Source organism: Myotis daubentonii, chromosome 10 (genome assembly GCF_963259705.1).
Source record: "Myotis daubentonii chromosome 10, mMyoDau2.1, whole genome shotgun sequence".
Taxonomy (NCBI): Eukaryota; Metazoa; Chordata; class Mammalia; order Chiroptera; family Vespertilionidae; genus Myotis; species Myotis daubentonii.
Window position 1 is genome coordinate 37858101 of NC_081849.1, and position 19526 is coordinate 37877626.

Sequence of the window (19526 nt, forward strand, 5' to 3'; positions counted from 1 at the left end):
ACTTTTTCCAGCCCTGTGAAGCACCTCAACTCCTCTTTCAGGTAATTGTCAGCAACACAGCAGTAAATATCAACACGAAGCAGATTATTGTAGGTCACGCAGGGAGAACAAAGGGTAAAATATTTAACTGTAGCAGGGTTTGACTATATTCTGTGCAGTGAAAAAACCTGAAGTCATTTTCAAGGTCCACCATTTCTTCTTTTCATTCCGGTCAAGCTTCTAAATCTCTATTTTCCGGCTAATGAAAAGAAAATAGGATTCTATGGAGTCTCCTATCTAGCTGCTCCAGGACTTCTGTTAGGGTCAAATGAGATGACGCACGGGAAAACGTTTCACAGACATTTGGTTACAGTGTAAAATGTTTCCACCTGGCTATAAAGCAAGTCATGTTCCTGAGCTGAAGAAACTACAAGACTAGTCACTAGGGATAGGAAGGAAGGCCTTGCTACCTGGCACCCACAGCCACGGTTGCTGGGCTGGGCTGTGGGCCATAGTTTGCGCCATGGGGTCTCGGCAGCATCAGCAGCGATTTGGTGGGCTGTTGCTCCTGGGTGGTGGTGGGGCCTGTGTCCCACTTGGGGGAAGCTGAGTGTTGCTTTGTGGGCGCCAGGTCCGTGGTGCCATTTCTCTGTAAATAGCCAGTGCAAGTCACAGCAGCTCCTTCATTGTCTGCCTGCCCTCTAGTGGTTATTGCGCATCATAGTGACTTGTTGGACACTTAGCATATTAGCCTTTTATATACATAGAAGATTAGTATAGCCATACCATCATCTAGTTCCTAGGACAGCTAAATAATGAGAATCTTCTGAAGGCAAGCTGTAGAGCACCCAGTTTTCTTTCAGAATAGACATGTGTTATACCAAAAGTGATATGTGGCTGCCTGTCACAGAGTACAAAACCAATAGAAAAGTTACTTATTAATAAGCTTAAGTTATTTCTCAGTGTTGGATTAAATAAATGTGGTTTAAATGTTTCTTTCCCCACCTCAGAGATATTCTGGTGTCTCTAATATGACAGTTTCCTACCACGATAGATAGTGGAATATTTGTGGAATATTTGCTCAATAAATCCCCAAAGGAATGAGATGGAGAGTGGTTATTTAGAGCAGGAGTTGACAACCTTTTTAGATAAAGGACCAGATAACAAACATTTTAGGCTTTGAGAGAGAGCCATATAATCTGTGTCACAAGCACTCAACAGGAGGCATGTTGACGATGTATGTTGTGGCTATATTTCATTAAAACATTTTTTATGGGCACTGACTTTCAATTTCATGCAATTTTCACATGACAAAATATTATTCTGCTTTTGATTTTTTTTCAACCTTTTAAAATGTAAAAATCATGCTTAGCTCATGGGCCATAAGAGTAGGGGCAACAAGATAAATGGTTCTCGGGACTTTGTGAAACCGTGGTTTAGAGTCATGTAAATCTTAGTGATAATGAACTTGTAGAGAATCTCAGGCTGAAGTTCCATAGGAGTGAGTACACAACATCATTTCTAGTCAGTTGTCAGATTACAGTATGTTGTTAAAGGTTATGTTCATTTGTTTTGTTCCTTCAAGAAGCATTAGGTATCATATTTAAAGTCAAAGGCTTTGTTCGTTCTCTGACATGATTTTAATTGATGGAAGTTTAAATAGAAGGAGTTGGGTTTGCAAAAGATTCCACTGAGATATTTGAGGTCTGGTCATTTTAGCTGCAGTGTCAGTAAGAATCACAGTGCTTTCTGGGCGGTCTTATTTAAGATTTGATATACAATTTTTTAACGAGTTTTTTTTGTTTGTGTTTTGTGTATGTGTGTTTAGAGAGATATAGGAAGGGAGAGAAACATCAATGTGAGAGATTAACATTGATAGGTTGCCTCCCAGGGATCAAACCCACAACCTAGGTATGTGCCCTGACCAGGAATTGAACCTACCACCTCTTGATGTATGAGACAATGTGCCAACCAACTGAGCCACAGTTAGGGCTGATAAACAATTTTTTAAAATAACCCTTATTTTGGAAATTTGAAAGCAATGAAATACTTAAGGCACTGTAAAATACTTTTGTTTGAGTCCCACTGGCTAAATTCTGAGACTCTTTCCTGGGTTTCTATGTGTACTGATACATGAGGGAGCGTGTGTTCTCTGACATTCTAGAAGGTCAGAGGGATAAATAACAGCTTCTAAAAGCATAGTATTTAAAGGGCAGGCTTCCAAATTGGTTCACTGCAATTCTCTGCATTATTTATCAAGAAATGTAAATAGTGAATATCTAATCTAATTATGAAGCTATCTTTCATTTTTCTGTGATCAGCTATATGTACAATTTCAAAATCGTTATTTACATGCAGACTGAACAGTACAATAAAGCATGTGAAAAAGTAAATTTTTGGAATGACTTTATACTAATTTGTACCTACCATCCATCCATCCTTAAATGAGGGGATCCCTCAATCTCAGCAGCACCATAGAGGATGTAGGGGCAGGGATTTCCTAGTAAGGTGAATGAAATCTGTGCTGTACATTAATTTACCTGGGGTCTATTCCCAAGAATGTCTCCTGGATGTCTGTGCTCCATCCCAGAATCAGTACTTTGCAACTAGCCTTGTTCCCTTCCCTAATTTAGGGAAGGTATGGGATAGAGTTAGGAGACCTGAAACAAGGTAAGTATATAGTAAACAGGAGAAGGAATCTAAGAGGAAAACCAAACTGAAGCTCCACTCCTCATTATATTGGAAATAGATATTTAGTGGGCACCAGCTCTGTGTTGGAAACTTCCCATAAACTCGCTTGTTAAGATAAACAAGAGATAAAGGGACAAAAAGACGTGTCCCTTATTTAGCTAATGCACAGCAGGAAAGAAAGCCTAGGAAGCAACTACTTCAAAGCAATTAAGTAGACCAAGGGGTGCTTTGTTTTAAATGGATTTTTTTTATGTATTATATAAGAGATAAGGTTGACTTTGTTGAACTTTTGATTCCATGACAACAGCAAACTCTGCCTGTATGCTCAGCACTTGATGTGTATTCTTCAAGCAGCATGGTCCTCTGCTCTCGACCCAGAATAACATGCAGCATATTGGTTGTGACTCTAGAAACTGGGGTGTCACTTCTGTTTTCCAGAAGGTGAAAATGTCACAGTTGCTTCTGAGCAATGCACTGCGACATCACCAGATGGAAGAGAGAAAACCACTCTCTTACTGTGGTTCTACTTGGTGAACTTCTGAACATTTATCGGAATGTGGTCAATTATTAGACAGCCTATGCGATGATCAGAAAATACATGTTTCTGACTCAGCCTCCTGATGCTTTTCTCTTTCCATGTGATTCAGGAGGAAGGATGCTGGTTTCTTATCCTACAAAGATCACCTGCCGGTGAACCAGGTGGTGGTTGGAGACACCAACCGGCCAGGCTCAGAAGCAAAACTGAGTGTGGGCCCCCTGCGCTGCCAAGGAGACAGTAAGTTTGCCCAGCAGCTGGGGCTTTCACTTTCTTGGCAATTTTATATAGTGTTTCTCAAAAAATCAGAGCATGGCAGAAAACAGACTGCTCTTCTCTCACTCCTACAGAAACATCCGACAATGCAAACAGTCCAGTGAAGAGCTAGATAGAACGTAACACATAGAAAAGGAGACAGCATAAAGTCTTCAGTCCAAGGAGCCTAGATCAGGGCATAAAATGTGGATATCCATCTTCCTTGTACATTCATATCTAACAACTTTGACTACCTAAGTTTATGGTGATATGTAAATAGCAATGATGCTAATAGCATAAAAGCAGCACTCAACAGCTGTGATTCCACTGAGTGCTGCTGTTAATGCCATTAGCAGGACTATTGATAGCACCATAAACTGGGTTGATGGTGATATAAATAGTAGCATTATGGTTTCATGTATCACTGTAAACTTGGATTATGGTCATGTAAAGCTTGACATTATTGCTATCAGATTTCATCATCATCAAAGCTTGATAGTCCCTTGTAAGCCAAAGATGTTTTCTGTCACTATGTCTAGCTTTCCGGATTTGGCACCACAGAGAGGAATTGGGGGCTGCTGGCTTCAACTGTGGGAGGCTGGGAGTTAGAATGATCATCCCACCTAATTAGGGCACCATTAGGATTTTATGTTGTCTTTTACCCTTCAGTGTGCTTCACGTGCTGTCAGAGGAAAAGGGTGACATTTTGCTATGAGGATTCTGCAAGGAGCATCCTGCATGTCATTCCCCCCTCTTCTTGTCTGTCCCCTGGGAGTTCTATGTGTTTGTGATTGTGTGTGAGGAATCAGGAGACCTAGATCTGTTCCCTGAATAACTGACTTGCCAGGACACTTCAGGCAAACTCCCCATTTGCTTGGCTGTGGCAATGAAAATACCACCTGCGTCCCAGCTCTTCCTGGGGTGGCCATAAAGATTTCAGTGCTTGCATCTGGATCCCTCCTAGCAAAGCATTCTGTGAGATGGAATATTATCACCACATCCGTAAATCAAGGGAGAATCAGACCTACTCGATGCAATAAACTATTGCGGTCACTCAGAGAGGTGTCCTAAGGAATGTAATGATTCATGTTAACTGTTTACTACTTAGTAAATCAAGGCTGTCAGCAATTAAACAAGGCAGTGTTCCTGATACAAAAGAGAGATGGCATTGGAACTGATTTTTCTCTTCTTACATGGAGAAAATGAAAGAACTACATATAAAATGGGGACTGGTCAAAAGAGCTTTATCATGCATTTATTAAGCAACAATATTTCATTTGTCTAGTCTGGCTTAGAAATGTGCAATAAGGAATTTAGTTTCAACTGTTTAAGAAAAAGTATTGACATAAAATAATAATAAATGTGCATTTTTAAACAGAAATTTTGAGAGATGGAGTATAGTTTCACTCTCAGCCCTGGCCCATCTGGCTCATTTGGTTAGAGCATCATTCTGTGCACTGAAAGGTCGAGGTTCAATTCCCAGTCAGGGCACATGACTAGGTTGTAGGTTCAATCTCTGGGCAGGGCGTGTGAGAGGCAAATGATTCATTGTTTCTTCTCTCTCTCTCTCTCTCTCTCTCTCTCTCTCTCTCTCTCTCTTTTCCCCCCCAATCTCTCCCACCCTCCCTCTTTCCCTTCCTCTCTCTCTAAAATCAATAAAAATAATAATAAATAAATAAAACAGGCAGGTTCTTACATATTATCTAATGAAAATAATTTTCTTTATGTCACAATTACTCATTTATATATAGGTAAAATATTTCACACTTATCAGTTCTAATTCTGAAGTTAGCTTTGAATTAGGAAAGGGTTTCCATTCAGTAATTGATTAACCCAGTATAGTTATAAAAAACCCACTTCTGCAAACTTTTGTTACCGTTCTTAAAGTGAAGGTGATAGCTACGTTAAATAGTATATGCAGGAGTATATTACCAGTTAAGTAGCTTGTTTTCTCTTAATCAATTAAATCAGTCCTCAGGAATAATTTATTATGTGTCTGCTGTCTTTCTAGTACTTTACTAGGTACTCTGGGGGATAAGAAAAAGAAGTTCATTATATCTATGAGTCTGTTTCTGTTTTGTTTGTTTATTTATATTGTTCCTTCGATTCCACATATAAGTGGTAACTACGCAGTGTTTGTCTTTCTCTGACTCATTTATTTCACTTAGCATCATATCTTCTAGGTCCATCCATGCTGTCAGGGTAGGGCGGTTGGAGGACTGGGTGAAAAAGGTGACAGGATTGAGAAGTACAGATTGGTAGTTACAAAATAGTCACAGTATAGTACTTTACATGTATGGTACCAGGTGGGTACTGGAAATTCCAGGGGGAACATTTTGTAAAGTATATAATTGCCTAACCACTATGCCATACACCTAAAACTGGTACAAAATAATATTGAGTGTTAAAAGAAATTAATAAAAAATAAAATTTAAAAAATTTTCTGCTAAAAAGAAAAGAGAAAGAAGTTCAAACCACATTTTAAGAAATATACATGAAAAAATATTGGAAAACACAAAATGTTTTATGATTTAGTATTAGATTTTGCAATGTAAAAATATTGCAATTGATACTCAAGAAAGAAGTGATAACCAGTATATTTCAGGTAGACTTTATATTTAGAAAGAGAGGACAGGTAAAGTATGATGGGCAGTACATTTGCATTTCGTTCCCAAGGCTTTTGTTCTTATAGGCATTTTGAGGACAGTTGATAAGACAAAGAGCTATCTGATTCATCGACACTACACCGTTTCAGTATTCTCATAGTGCTCAGTTTCAGAGATTTCATCTGTGTTTTACCTGATACTCTGTGAAAATAAAAGCACAGCCAATATTTAATTGTAATTAGTAAAATACTTTTGTGTCTGAAAGAGAGAATGAGAGAGAGAGAGTGAGAGAGAGAGAGAGAGACTTCCTTTTCTGCAGATAGCTGAGAATATTATACCTCGTACCTGAATTGCCAAGTAGCAGTCAGCAGTTTTAATGCCCACCTTCACTTTACAGATGCTCTAACATGGATACACTAATGATGGGTGCTCCATATCATAGCATTTTCCAGTATTTACAAATGTATGGTTTCCTTGGATAGAGAGCATCCACCCCTGAGGTGCATAAGGTAAATATTAGCCTCTCTGTTTACAAATGAACAAAGTATTTCTTTTAAAATGTCATTTACACAACAAATTTCTACACACCCGTGCAGCCTCCAGAAGGCTCCAGGAGGAATGACTGCAGAGAGCATAAGCAGCTCTCTCCACATGGGGCAGGGTTGTTTCCCTGATTCCACTGTCTTCCAGGAGTCAATTGCTGATCAGGTTGGTTTAAAAAAATCTCACTTGGGTTTTATGCCAGCACCCCTCACACCCACTCACGTCCATTTATCTAGACAGCATGAATGTTGTGGGGAATAAAGTCCAGTTTTTATCATTTAAAAAGTGGTTAGTGCATTTATCTGTTGTTTGTGGAAATTAGCTTACTTTCATTTACTGAAATCTATGCAAAGCTGCAGTTTAAAAACCTAAATCCATTATTGAAAAATGTCTCCCTCTGTTTGAGCTGTTGAGTGATGACAGCCCCTGAAGCTGTCTCTTGAATTAGGTCCCGGTACTATCCCCCAGTCTCAGAGAATGAAACAATTTTTGTGGGCTCCGACCAAGCGTTTCGGTGGTTTCGGTTCATTTCATCATGCCTGCTGACTTTCATTTTTACTTTGATTCATCTGAACTCGTAGGCCTATATAATCAAAATGCTAAAGAAAATCATTGAGTTCCACTCAAGTCTGCTGCATTTCCTACATAGTGCTGTGAAATGCCTTTTTCTTTTTCAAATACTTTCAAATGGAAACCTCCATTCTAAATGAAGCTAGAAGTGTGACTGGTGATGGATGGTTAACTATGATAAAAAAAAATGCAGTAAAATTACAAATCCCCTCTTAAATCACGTGTCCACACCTAGAAAAAAACAAAAGAACTATTTAGAGGTTCAAAATCACTGATAGAGTAGAAACTATTTTCAAATTTAAATATATAATCATTCTTGGAAGGGGTGACTCAACTTTTATGGAATTAGTTCACAAAAGACACATTTTAGGTTTTGGTTATTCAGACTATATATGGTGTGTATAATTAATTATAGAAGTAAAGTATTTGCTAGATAATTGCTCTATTCTTAGCCATATGAGGTAAAGATTTCCCATATCTCCTGTAGGGATACAGGGACTTGAAGCAATTAGTTAGGAGCAAGTTCACTATGAAAGCATGTGTTTGCCATACACCTGGGTGGAAATAAATCAGGAAAAATGTGTTACTCAAGGATTTCTGAGTCCCTGCCAGCAACCTGCCCTGGCTGTCCAGGCAGAAGGCAGAGCATGTGAGCCATGCTGGAGGTTTCGATGCCAATTCAGTCTCTTAGAGCTGCAGGGCTGACTCTGAGAGGCCCAGAGAGAAAGTGAGGCAGATAACACATTCAGTTCAGGAACCTTCAGCAGAGGCAAAGCCAGGCATAAAGAAGTAGAGATGGAATGGCGTTTTATCCAAATGAAAGTGGACACTGGTTCTTTGGGAATATAATCTTGGGTGCTAGGGCAGGAGTCCTCAAACTTTTTAAACAGGGGGCCAGTTCACTGTCCCTCAGACTGTTGGAGGACCGGACTATAGATTTAAAAAAAAAAACTATGAACAAATTCCTATGCATACTGCACATATCTTATTTTGAAGTAAAAAAACAAAACGGGAACAAATACAATATTTGTATTTGCAATTGGCCCACGAGCCGTAGTTTGAGGACCCCTGTGCTAGGGTAATATAAAGGCCATGTTGTCTTTACTGCAAGACTTTACAAACCAGGACCATAACAAGCAGTTCCCTTACCAAGAAAGACAGGCCATGATTGTATCCACACAGCATTACTACACAGAGAAGACATTCCCTGCCGGGAGCCTGTCCATCCTTGCTGTTTCAAGGGACCTGGCATATATAGCATACGGTTCTTAATATGTTTGCTCACCTTCTTGGCGCTGTGTTTTAACCAAGGTCACCTCTCCGAGAAAGGTTGAATCCCCAGGTAGGGATTTTCCCCTGAAGTTAGGGAGGGAATAAAACCTCTTAACTAAGTGCCAGGCGGGTAATTAATCATTTTAACTATGAACAATCATGCTTAAGCTACATAATCTTTACTCCCTGGAATGGAGATAAAAAACGCCCTAACCTTTGGAAATAGAGATTGATAGGATTGGAATCAACTGGTATAAATACAGATGCAACAAGACAACAACAGACAGAATTCAGAAGACAGAACCTACGCGGAACCTGGAGATGAAGGAGCTTCGCTGGAGAGAACATGGCAAGGGATCCTGGACTGAACCTGACTGCAGAGGTTGGCAAGAGAGCCTGACTAGAACCTGGTGACTGAACCTGGCTGGAGAACCTAGCAAGAGAACATGGACACAGAACCTCTCTGGAGATCCAGACCAGAACTTGGCTGGAGATCCTGGCTGGAGATCCTGGCTAGGCTACTGATCAACTGAACGTTGTCTCCATGTCATTCCTTCTTCGCCGACTCCGTCCACACCTTTGGGGACCCCTGGACCTGCTGGGGTTGGACCCCGGCAATTCCCAGAGGGCTGCAAATGACTATCCTCCTCCAGAGGATGTACCCAGCGTCACACAGAGGCCGCACTGTCTTCCCGAGAGCATCTGTGTGAAGCACACTCAGTGTGGCCAGCAAGGAGGGGATAAGGTTAGAGGGGCAGCCACCCACCTGGGCTCAGGAATGATTTTGATTGTGGAGAAGAGGACATTCCCTGGGCTCCAGAGAAGGGCAGATAGTTGGCTTGTCAAAAGGGAAAGGGCCCAGGACTTTATGTACAGCTCCATGCGGTGACCTCTTTGACTTGAGTGTACCAATGCAGAAGTAGAAACAGGATTACTAGGTGGTTTGCCCAACAGTTTCAGAGGTGGGGCCAGAAGGCCTGTGTGGTTGCAGAGCCAGTCCTGGAATGGATAAAATTTCATCATCCTCAGTAATAATTTCTTTTCCTTTCCCCATTCCTTCCCACAAAATGTAGCTGTGCCTACTTGCCTCAAGTATAGCTAAAAGCAGGAACAGAGAATCACAATGTCCTAAAGCCATAGAGATCAAGCAGCTCAAACTTCTCACTTCACAGGCAGGGAACTTGGGTCTGTGCAGGTTAAGTGACCAGGCAGGATCTCCCAGATGGTTTATGGCAGAGCTCCCAGATGGTTTATGGTTATGGTTTATGGTTTATGGAGAGAGAGTTCATATGAGCCTCATCTTTAGTGGCCAAATGAATATTGAGACCTAAAGTGGGAGATTTGACCTGGAACTCTGACCTGAGTCCCTGCCTATCAACAGCTGAGCAATGCAGTAATGAGGTCTTCATCTAACCCCATGGTGAGAGAGACCATCTGGAAACCCTGATTAGAAAGCCTGCAACTGGCCGAAACCGGTTTGGCTCAGTGGATAGAGCCTCGGCCTGCGGACTGAAGGGTCCCGGGTTCTATTCCGGTCAAGGGCATGTGCCTGGGTTGCAGGCATATCCCCAGTGGGAGATGTGCAGGAGGCAGCTAATTGATGTTTCTCTCTCATCGATGTTTCTGGCTCTCTATCTCTCTCCCTTCCTCTCTGTAAAAAATCAATGAAATATATTTAAAAAAAAAAAGAAAGCCTGCAACTGTATGATGAGGGGCCAATGGCAGAAAGTTGGTGGCTTCTGTTTTTGTGTGTGTCTATTTTGTTTTGTTTTTACTTATACCTATAGACACTTTTTACTGGTTGATAGTAGAAGACAGGAAAAAAAATAGGATGATGTGTAGAAACCATTAACTGCTATTTTTTTCTTAATGTCCCAGTGTCTGCTGCTATTGCCGAGGGCTACTACTGACTGAAAAGCAGGAATAGCTTTGAGAATAAGCAGAAATAGTGAAATTTTCAGGATCAAAATCTAGGCTGATTTCCATTAAAGGATGGAGCCTCTGGGCACATCTGAGGGCAGTTGCAATCTCGAAGGCAGCAGAGGTGAGAGGATGGAGCCTTCGCGTTGGTCTCCCAGGCCCCAGAGTGCCTTTGTTTTTTATTTATTTTTTTAGTATATTTTATTGATTTTTTACAGAGAGGAAGGGAGAGGGGTAGAGAGTCAGAAACATCGATGAGAGAGAAGCATCAGTCAGCTGCCTCCTGCACACCCCCTACTGGGGTTGTGCCCGCAACCAAGGTACATGCCCTTGACGGGAATCGAACCTGGGACTCCTCAGTCCCCAGGCCGACACTCTATCCACTGAGCCAAACCGGCTGGGGCCCAGAGTGCCTTTAGACAATTAGGACAAATGGACAACTCCCAGGAAGAATCCGCTCTTTTGGATAACTTGGCCATGCCACTCTGACTGAAAATTCACTGTGGGAATGGGAAGTAAAATTAGTTACAGTTTAGGGGGAAAAGGTGCTTCTCTCTTACCATAGATCTGGCATTTGTGGGCGTGTGACTGACTTCCTCACCTGTATGCAGAGGAACCATCGCATCCCTCAGAGGACATCTGTCTGGCTGAGTGAGCCTTGCCTCCTCTTTGTTCCCTTCCTGGGTGCCTGACCCTTCCCTGAACTTGGCACTCTGCAGAAGTGACAGGATCCCAGATACAGGAGGGACTTTCTTCTGTAAATTGAATCCCCATAATTGGGTTTCTCACTGAATTTTCCAAGGGATTGCTCTGAATTCTTTGCAAAAGAGAGTGGGGCTTGTTCTGTTGGTTCTAAGAGTTCCTGGTGTGGAGCACACTTGGAACTGAGAGGAATACTGGGTGAAACAGATTCTAACCTATTTCAGAATCAGCTCCAGGAATCTAATTCAACCTACCAGCCATCGCAGAGAAAACCGGGACATGGCCCCCATCCTGGATCAGTTTCCATCTTCTTAAAAGAGAAAATATCAACCAAGTGGAGTAGGAGATTACCTGGGGACCTTCATAAAGTGCAGAAGGAAGTCTAGGCCAGGATTTAGATGCTGCCACTGCTGCTGCAAGCCAGTGGACCATAGTTGAGGGGCAAAGTTAGAGAGCAGCATAGTGAACTGCTTAGGTTTTGGAGTTACACTCACCTGGGTCCAAAACCCAAACTCCCTCGCTAACCACATGCCTTTGGACAAGTTCCTTAAGCTCTCTGGGCTTCCTCTTCCACCCACAACCTTCCCTCAGCTGCAAAGGAGAATAATCATAACTATATCACTGAGTTTGTTCTTGTAAAGACTGATTTCCCACATTCCTTACACATGGTCAGCACTCTGTCAGTTGTACGCAGTCTGTTATACTTACAAATGAAGTCAAATCTCAATTTAAACAAAAGATTGCTGAATTGGTAAAATTGTGTGTCCTCAGGTCATGATTCTGAGCATTGATAATAACACCGCAGCATGACAGATACAGCAGGTGTAGAAAATTGTACTGCATTGACTGTCCTATTGGCCATGATTTCCCAGAACATAGGGAACTTGGGAATGCTTAGAATATGAACTCCCTTCTCTGCAGACCTATTAGTTTTGTCAGCCTGGGGAGCGGACTTCAGGCTGGATCTAACCCCCGCTCCTGCTCCCGCAAGTCAACCTGCATAACCATAGCCTATAACAGTGATGGCGAACCTTTTGAGCTCGGCGTGTCAGCATTTTGAAAAACCCTAACTTAACTCTGGTGCCGTGTCACATATAGAAATTTTGTGATATTTGCAACCATAGTAAAACAAAGACTTATATTTTTGATATTTATTTTATATATTTAAATGCCATTTAACAAAGAAAAATCAACCAAAAAAATGAGTTCGTGTGTCACCTCTGACACGCGTGTCATAGGTTCACCATCACTGGCCTATAACAAGCTGTCAGAACAAGTCCCCGATTTACCTTTTTTGTGTATAAAAGCTACTGTAAGGTACAAGTAGATTATTAAGCTTCCTGAAAAAAAAACAACACAGATTTTCAGAATTCAGGTTTGGTTCTGATGCTGCTAAGAGCAGAGCAGGGAAATTACATAAAGCCAAGGAGTGATACAAGTTTGCAGTTCAGAGTATGCTAATGGATGAAGGCTAGGTGACAGACACATGCAGTTATAATCACCAACACTGACTGCAAGACTGTGGTCAGAGACAGTTACATTGGTGGCATAATTGCTGTAACTTTTCACAGACAAATGCAGTCTCTCTTGTATCACCTGAGACCAGGAGAAACTATGCTTAGGTAGGAAAGAGTTGCCCCAGGTGAAATAAACTATCAACACACAAATAAAAACAAATGTAAAAATCCCCAAACAGCAGGATTCAAACTGTGTGCATTCTTTCTCCGTGCATACTTATATTTCAGTCTAGATGTACGGTGTATGGTACCTTCTCTGTGTATGCTCAACATTGATCTGAGGCCCCGTGTGACTATAAATAAGCACAAACTACATTTGCTGCCCTTAGGAAGCCTACAGGAAAGGTGGCAATTAAGGCATAAAGACTTCAGACTAAACTTCATGTTCACCATTTTAATTGTTTTCCACCTAGTATCCAAAGTGACTTCAAAACTATCAATGAGAATACAGCACTTTTGACTTATAACCGTCCAATAGCCTCCCATATGCTGAAAATGAAAACTCCTTACCACATGCTATAAGACTGCATATGATCTTTCCCACCCACCAGTCATCGCTAGCTTTTTCAGCCCAGCCCCACTCCCACGGGTCTCATGTCTCCAACATGCTATTGTTGCCACCTTATGAACTTTTGCTTGTGGTTTCTTCTGCCTGGAACTTTCTCCCTTGAGCCTCACCTGGGCTTCAGGTGTCAGCTTCAATGTTAATTCTTCTAAGAAGCCTTCCTTGCCCACTTAGCTAACATAGCCACCCATGCCTGACCACTGCTCTTTTTACTTTCTTCAAAGAACTTATGGCTAGCTGAAATTATCTCTGCAATGGTGACATTGACTGCCCAGAGTCAGCACAGATTTCACAGTCCCTAATAAGACTGTCTTCACTTTAGACACAGTCCACAAGTTTGAGCGGGGCAGGGGTCCCTAGGCCACCTGCTTCTCTGATCAAGTGTTACAAATTTGCAAGTTCCCGTTATCTCTTCAGGATCAATAATTCACTAGAATGACCCATCGAACTCAGGAAAACGTTATATTTAAGATTAAAGTTTTAAAGGATGCAAATCAGGACTAGATGCATGCAAAGAGGCAAAGGGTGAGGACACGGAGTTTCCATGTCACCCTCCCAGCATGTCAATGGGTGTCACTAACCGGAGAAGCTCACCGGAGCTTTTGTGTCCGGGGTTTTTATTGGGGTTTTATTATTAGCCATGATTGAATAAATCATTGACCCTGTGATTGAATTCAATCTCTATCCTTTCTTCTTTCTCCTCCTTGGAGATCAGGCTGATGTCTGGAGGTTCAAAGCCCCAACCCTCTAATCCATGGTTGGTTTTTCTGACAGGGCCAGCCCCCAACGTGAGAGTAACTAGGAGTCCACCAGAAGTCACCTCATTAGTATGAATTTAGGTGTGGGATTTAGGGACCCACCGTGAATAACAAAAACACTCCTATCACTCAGGAAATTTCCAGGGTCGACTCTAGAAGCTCCATCCCAGAAACTTGGGACAAAGACTAGATAAATGATATATTACACAACAACCTGTTTTTTTATTGGTTTACATTATTTTTGCCCTCACCCCTCGGCAGTAAATGGGAACTCAAGTAATCCTAGTTCCAAGAGCAGGGCGTGCCACACTGAGACACTCAAATGTGAGTTCATTAATTGAATAAGAATGGTTAAATAACCACAAAAGACTTAAATAAGCATTTCAGACTAACAATGGGGGCAGTACCACAAGGCTCTTCATGATAAATTGCAGAAAACTTGCACAGACAATAATTGCTATCAGAGTCCAAGAAAGGAGCTATCACTTGATTTATATGCACAACTAATTTTAACCTCAAAGTTTTTGCACATTTAGTCATCTGAATCAAATGAAAACTTTTATTCCTTTATACCTTGCAAATCCCTTGAATCCGATGATTATCTTCATATTAAGGATTCAAAAAAGACCTCTTTTTCTGAGGTTTTATATTTTCTCTGGCATTTCTAAATTAAGATGCACTCAAAGTATTAAATTTATAGAATTCATTGTTTAATCTAAATTACATTAACCCCCTCCCTGGCCCTTCAGAGATCCAAGCAGACAGATGCACATTCTGTTTACCCATGGCTCAAGGTCATTACTGACAAAATTACAATTAGTCAGTACTTCAAACCTATTGTTAGGGTGCTGAGTTGTGAGCTGTAAATGGCCTCACCCTGGCATAATTAAAACCGTGTTCCAGTTCACCTATTTTATGATACCTACTTGGCTTTTCATAAACCTTCTTTTCACAATCCTAACTACATGCGGCCTTGGAAACACAGGAACTTTGTAGGAGAAAACTTTAAAGATAGCTTCTTCTTGAGGTTTTCTGACAGTGACAATTTTACTACAGTCATTCAGATGAAAAACAAATTGTACTAAACTATTGCAAATGTTATGTAAGATTTGTGTTACTATCATGAAAACAAATCTAATTCAAGACTCACCAGGTGTGTGCATGGAAAGCAGTGCATTTGAATTTGTATCCACCCTTTGGCACAGGAAACTGCTCCTTGGAGCTAGATGGAAAGACAAAAATGTTTTTAAGGTGGGGGGACTCCCTTCTCCTATTCTTATATTTTATCTTTAAACCAATCTAAGAGTCAATAGTCTTAAAGTAAATGAATAGCTTCAAGCTGCCTATTAGGGGGGAAATGCCAGTTGCTAGGCCAGTATTTAATCAAGAATTTCTCAATCCTTAAGTATGGATAGAAAAATCAGACTCAGCAAGGATAGCTTGGTCTTTTGAAGGAGAGAGCCTTTGCTCATTAAGAGTCTATGTGTTCCTCTTCTGTTCAGAGTTTTTCTTGACATACTCAAGCTTCAGATAATGGAATGGCTCAATCTCTGTGATTTCTATGCCTGATGCTCTCAGTGTCCCTTAATTCAATTCTAGTAGATTATCCCAATCTGAAGGTATTTAGACCTTCAGAATTTAATTCACTTATACTGAATAGGAGGCAAATTAGGACTTGAATTTATAATCCGGCCTGTTACTTAACAGAAATGTTTCGCTGGTTTTCACCACACTTGTGACCAGACGTATGTCTCAAATATTCCACTCTGGTTTTCTTTCCCATTGTCATGCCTAAGATGATATGTAACTGACTCAAAAAGTTAAGATCACTGTGAGATAACCTCCTTTTCATTGGGTACTTGGTTTACTTTTATGGTTTGACCAAAGATACTAAGTTATCCCTGACTGCCTCATTTTTTTTAAAGTATATTTTTATTGATTTCAGAGAGGAAGGGAGAGGGAGAGAAATAGATGGAAACATTAGAAACATCAATGATGAGAGAGAATCACTGATCGGCTGCCTCCTGCATGCCTATTGCTGAGGATCTAACCTGCAACCCCAGCATGTGCCCTTGACCAGAATTGAACCTGGAACTCTTCAGTCCACAGGCCAAAGCTCTATCCACTGAGCCAAACCAGGTGGGCGCCTCATTTTCTCCATACAAACACACACACACACACACACACACACACACAAACGAAACACCAGAAAGCAAAAAGTTAGCACTTTTTTATTTAAAAATAAATAAACTTTTATTAAATAACCTTGAATTTGTGAAAAGAGAACATGACCCAAGAATTAGATCTAAGAAGATACTCTGATTTATTTTATTTCTTGACTTACATGTTTTTATTCATAAATTTATACATAGAAAAGTACATGTATTATTGTTTAAGTATAATGATAGTTTGATGTACCAGAATTAAGTTTGGGTATTTCTTTGCCTAGAGAACTGACAATTTTTCTGGCTTATGCTGATGACAGCAATAAGAAGTTGCTTGGGTCTTGAACATGTGTAGGAAATAAGACCATAGTTCAGGGTAGCATCTGTAATGAAGAAAACTTTACAGCTACTCTTGGGGGCTGAGTAAAGAGAATGAGCTATTGATCCCATCCTGGGCCTTAGGTGGCCATCTCACATCTGAAAACGGTTATATTTTAGTGGGCAGTGTTAAACCCAGACTTATGACTCTACAAATCAGTGAATTACCAGTTTGTTTGATACAATAAGGAAAACCAACAAAAGTGTCTCAGTTTGAAACATCAATTCTTAGGACTTTCTATTTCTGAGAAAACTCCTAAACTATTTTAACTCTTCTGGCTTACTTAACTCCAATGTTGGGGAGGGATAATTTCCTCTACCCAATAAGGCCTTCTGGCCAGACTAATAACCAAATTTTCATGGGACAGATTAGCAGGAGAAAAATAAATTAAAGTTTAAAAACATGTATACCATTTTGACAAGTCACTCAGTGTATCTGGGTCTCGTACAAAAGAGTAACTTCTGCTAATTCTTAAAAATAATCAGCCCAAATAAGTAAGGCATATTTTAGAGTGGCAAATTCCACTTCCCCTTCGAAACATTGATGATGAACTAATCCTCAATTCAGAACAAGTCTATATATATGTAGTAAGAGAGTCCAATAATAAATTTGAGAATGTGGCCTTTTGTGCTGGTGTTTTCAGAATCTTTTCATGTTTTTTCACCCAAAAAGCCACAAAGAACTTAGGACAGACCCGTCCTCTCTGCTAGCACCTCTCCTCTGGGGAGGAACCAGAGCACCGAGGAGCCAGAACTCTGCATTCGGCTGTTGTTTCATTGGTTGTCATTCTAGAGTAGCACCACCCAAATTCCAGACTCCCAGAAGAAAAGCACAAATCGCATGTGTGTACCAACAGTTTAGGTACAGTGAGGCACTCTTACTAGTTATTCCATTTACCTTGCTAGATTCCGAGTTTCCCAATGCCAGGCCCTGGCCAGCCTCAAAAATGGGCCTCTCCAGGATAAGCAGTCAGGCCTGCTAGGTTAACTCTTTCCTCCCCTTTTTTCTCCACCCATGGACACTAAGCAGCACTTCTCCAGCATAGCAAAACCACCCCCAAGTTTCTCCTCTGGTTCTCCCCTTGTATCTCATGGGCTGGAGTTTCTGCGGTGTCAAGTTCCTGAGCAGGGCCAGTTACATACTGTGCAAAGCATGGTACAAAATGAAAATTCAGGACCCCTGGTTAATGAAAGTATAAAGAACTTCAAACTGGGTACAGTAGAGCATTAAACCAAGGGTGGGTCCTTCTAAGGCAGTGGTTCTCAACCTTCCTAATGCCGCGACCCTTTAATACAGTTCCTCATGTTGTGGTGACCCCCAACCATAAAATTATTTCCGTTGCTACTTCATAACTGTAATTTTGCTACTGTTATGAATCATAATGTAAATATCTGATATGTAGGATGTATTTTCATTGTTACAAATTGAACATAATTAAAGCATAGTGATTAATCACAAAAACAATATGTAATTATATACATGTTTTCCAATGGTCTTAGGCGACCCTCACGGGGTCGCGACCCACAGGTTGAGAACCGCTGTTCTAAGGCATCAGAAGTCACACACCCATGTTCCTGAGGCCCTGGCAAGTGCAAGGTCAACCCTAGACCCTGGGTATCTTTGTGATGTGCAGGCCGGAGGGAACTGGGTCTGTGAGCATTGTTTCTCTTGTAGGTTTGAATCTCAAGGACCATTTATGTGATGACAATCAAACTATATATGGCAAAGCATTCAACACAGATTCTGTTGATTCAGAATCTCTAGAGTGGAGGCTAAGACTCTGTTTTTAAGTTGTCTACAAGATTTGTATGATGGGAGAATTATGGAAACTCTGGCTAAGAACACAACAATTGGGGGCAGGCAGACCTAGGCTCCTATTCTCCATTTACCAGCAAGCATGCCATTGGAAAAGTTAATTTCACTAAGCTTCAATTCCCTCATCTGTAAAATAGAGATAATTATGCTTAGTACAAAAGGTTACTATAGCAATAAAATGAGACAAATGTATTTAAAGAGTTTAAAAACAGCAACGAGGGCACTAAGTTCTCAATAACAGTAGTTCTGAATGTTATACAAAAAGAATAAAACTTCTGTAAGCCCCTCAGCTTGGTAAGACTAATATGAACTAAGCTTAGATGCAGATTACTAAATGCAATCATTATTTTTCCTGGCAAATTACACTCCTTCAGAAATAATGAATTGTAATCTGAGGTGAACCAAAGAGTTAATGATCGATGGTAAATATATTTTGAGCACTAGCTGTATACAAGACACGGTGACAGGCTGCAGTCACAGAGGCATGACTGATGGTTTTTGCAATTTATAAATTGATAACCTAGTTAAGAATAAGATTGAGGGATGGAAGCACATGAAGGTAAAAGCAGAAGGTGCAGCCATTGCCTTAAGCAGGAACGTGAAGGAAGGGTAGAGAGGATGAGTAGAAGGCAGTGGGGAGAAAGCTTGAGCTGAAATTATAAGAAAATAATTAGGCCAAACTGGTAGAAGCAAATGTTTCTGTAAAAAATATGTACATGACACATAGTAAGCATTTGGATACATACTTAAATGAGAAAGATGAGGCCTGACCAGAAAATCCTGTGAGTGCTAGGCCAACAGCTGAATATATTCTGTGGGCAGCAGGCATGTGTGAAACAGAAATAGGAGGGAGAAGCAATCTTTAGAATCTTTAATTTAATTAACATATTGAACTCTGTCTGTATCTTCAAAGATCTGTGCTCATACAGTTTATCTTTCCCCTCTATATATTTTAAAAAATAAAAGGGATAAAGCTAATAAAGAAAATGAGATAATTTAGTGAAGGGGTAACCATAGGTCTGTATCCAATGATGATATAACATAAACACACATTTAAAACTCATTGTCGGAGTCTCATCATAGAAATCTCTTCTTGGAAGACTTTTTAAAGCTACTAATTTTAAACAAGCCTTTCTTAGTTGTGTGAAAACTCTCCAGAAAAGATAATATTTTTAACAAATCTGTGAAATTATTGGTGACTTGTTGCTGGATTTTCTGTTTTGCTTTATTTAGATGTGGTGACAGTTGTGGGTT

General features: G+C 40.6%; 1 protein-coding gene across 1 annotated transcript in view; it reads left to right on the top strand.

Annotated features, from left to right (window-relative positions):
* CNTNAP2 (contactin associated protein 2) overlaps positions 1–19526 on the top strand; it is a 1845032-nt gene that overhangs the window by 1524040 nt on the left and 301466 nt on the right. The window contains exon 15 of the mRNA XM_059712082.1: positions 3318–3445. Within this exon, the coding sequence (XP_059568065.1) occupies positions 3318–3445 (128 nt within the window). The remainder of the gene's footprint in view (positions 1–3317; positions 3446–19526) is intronic.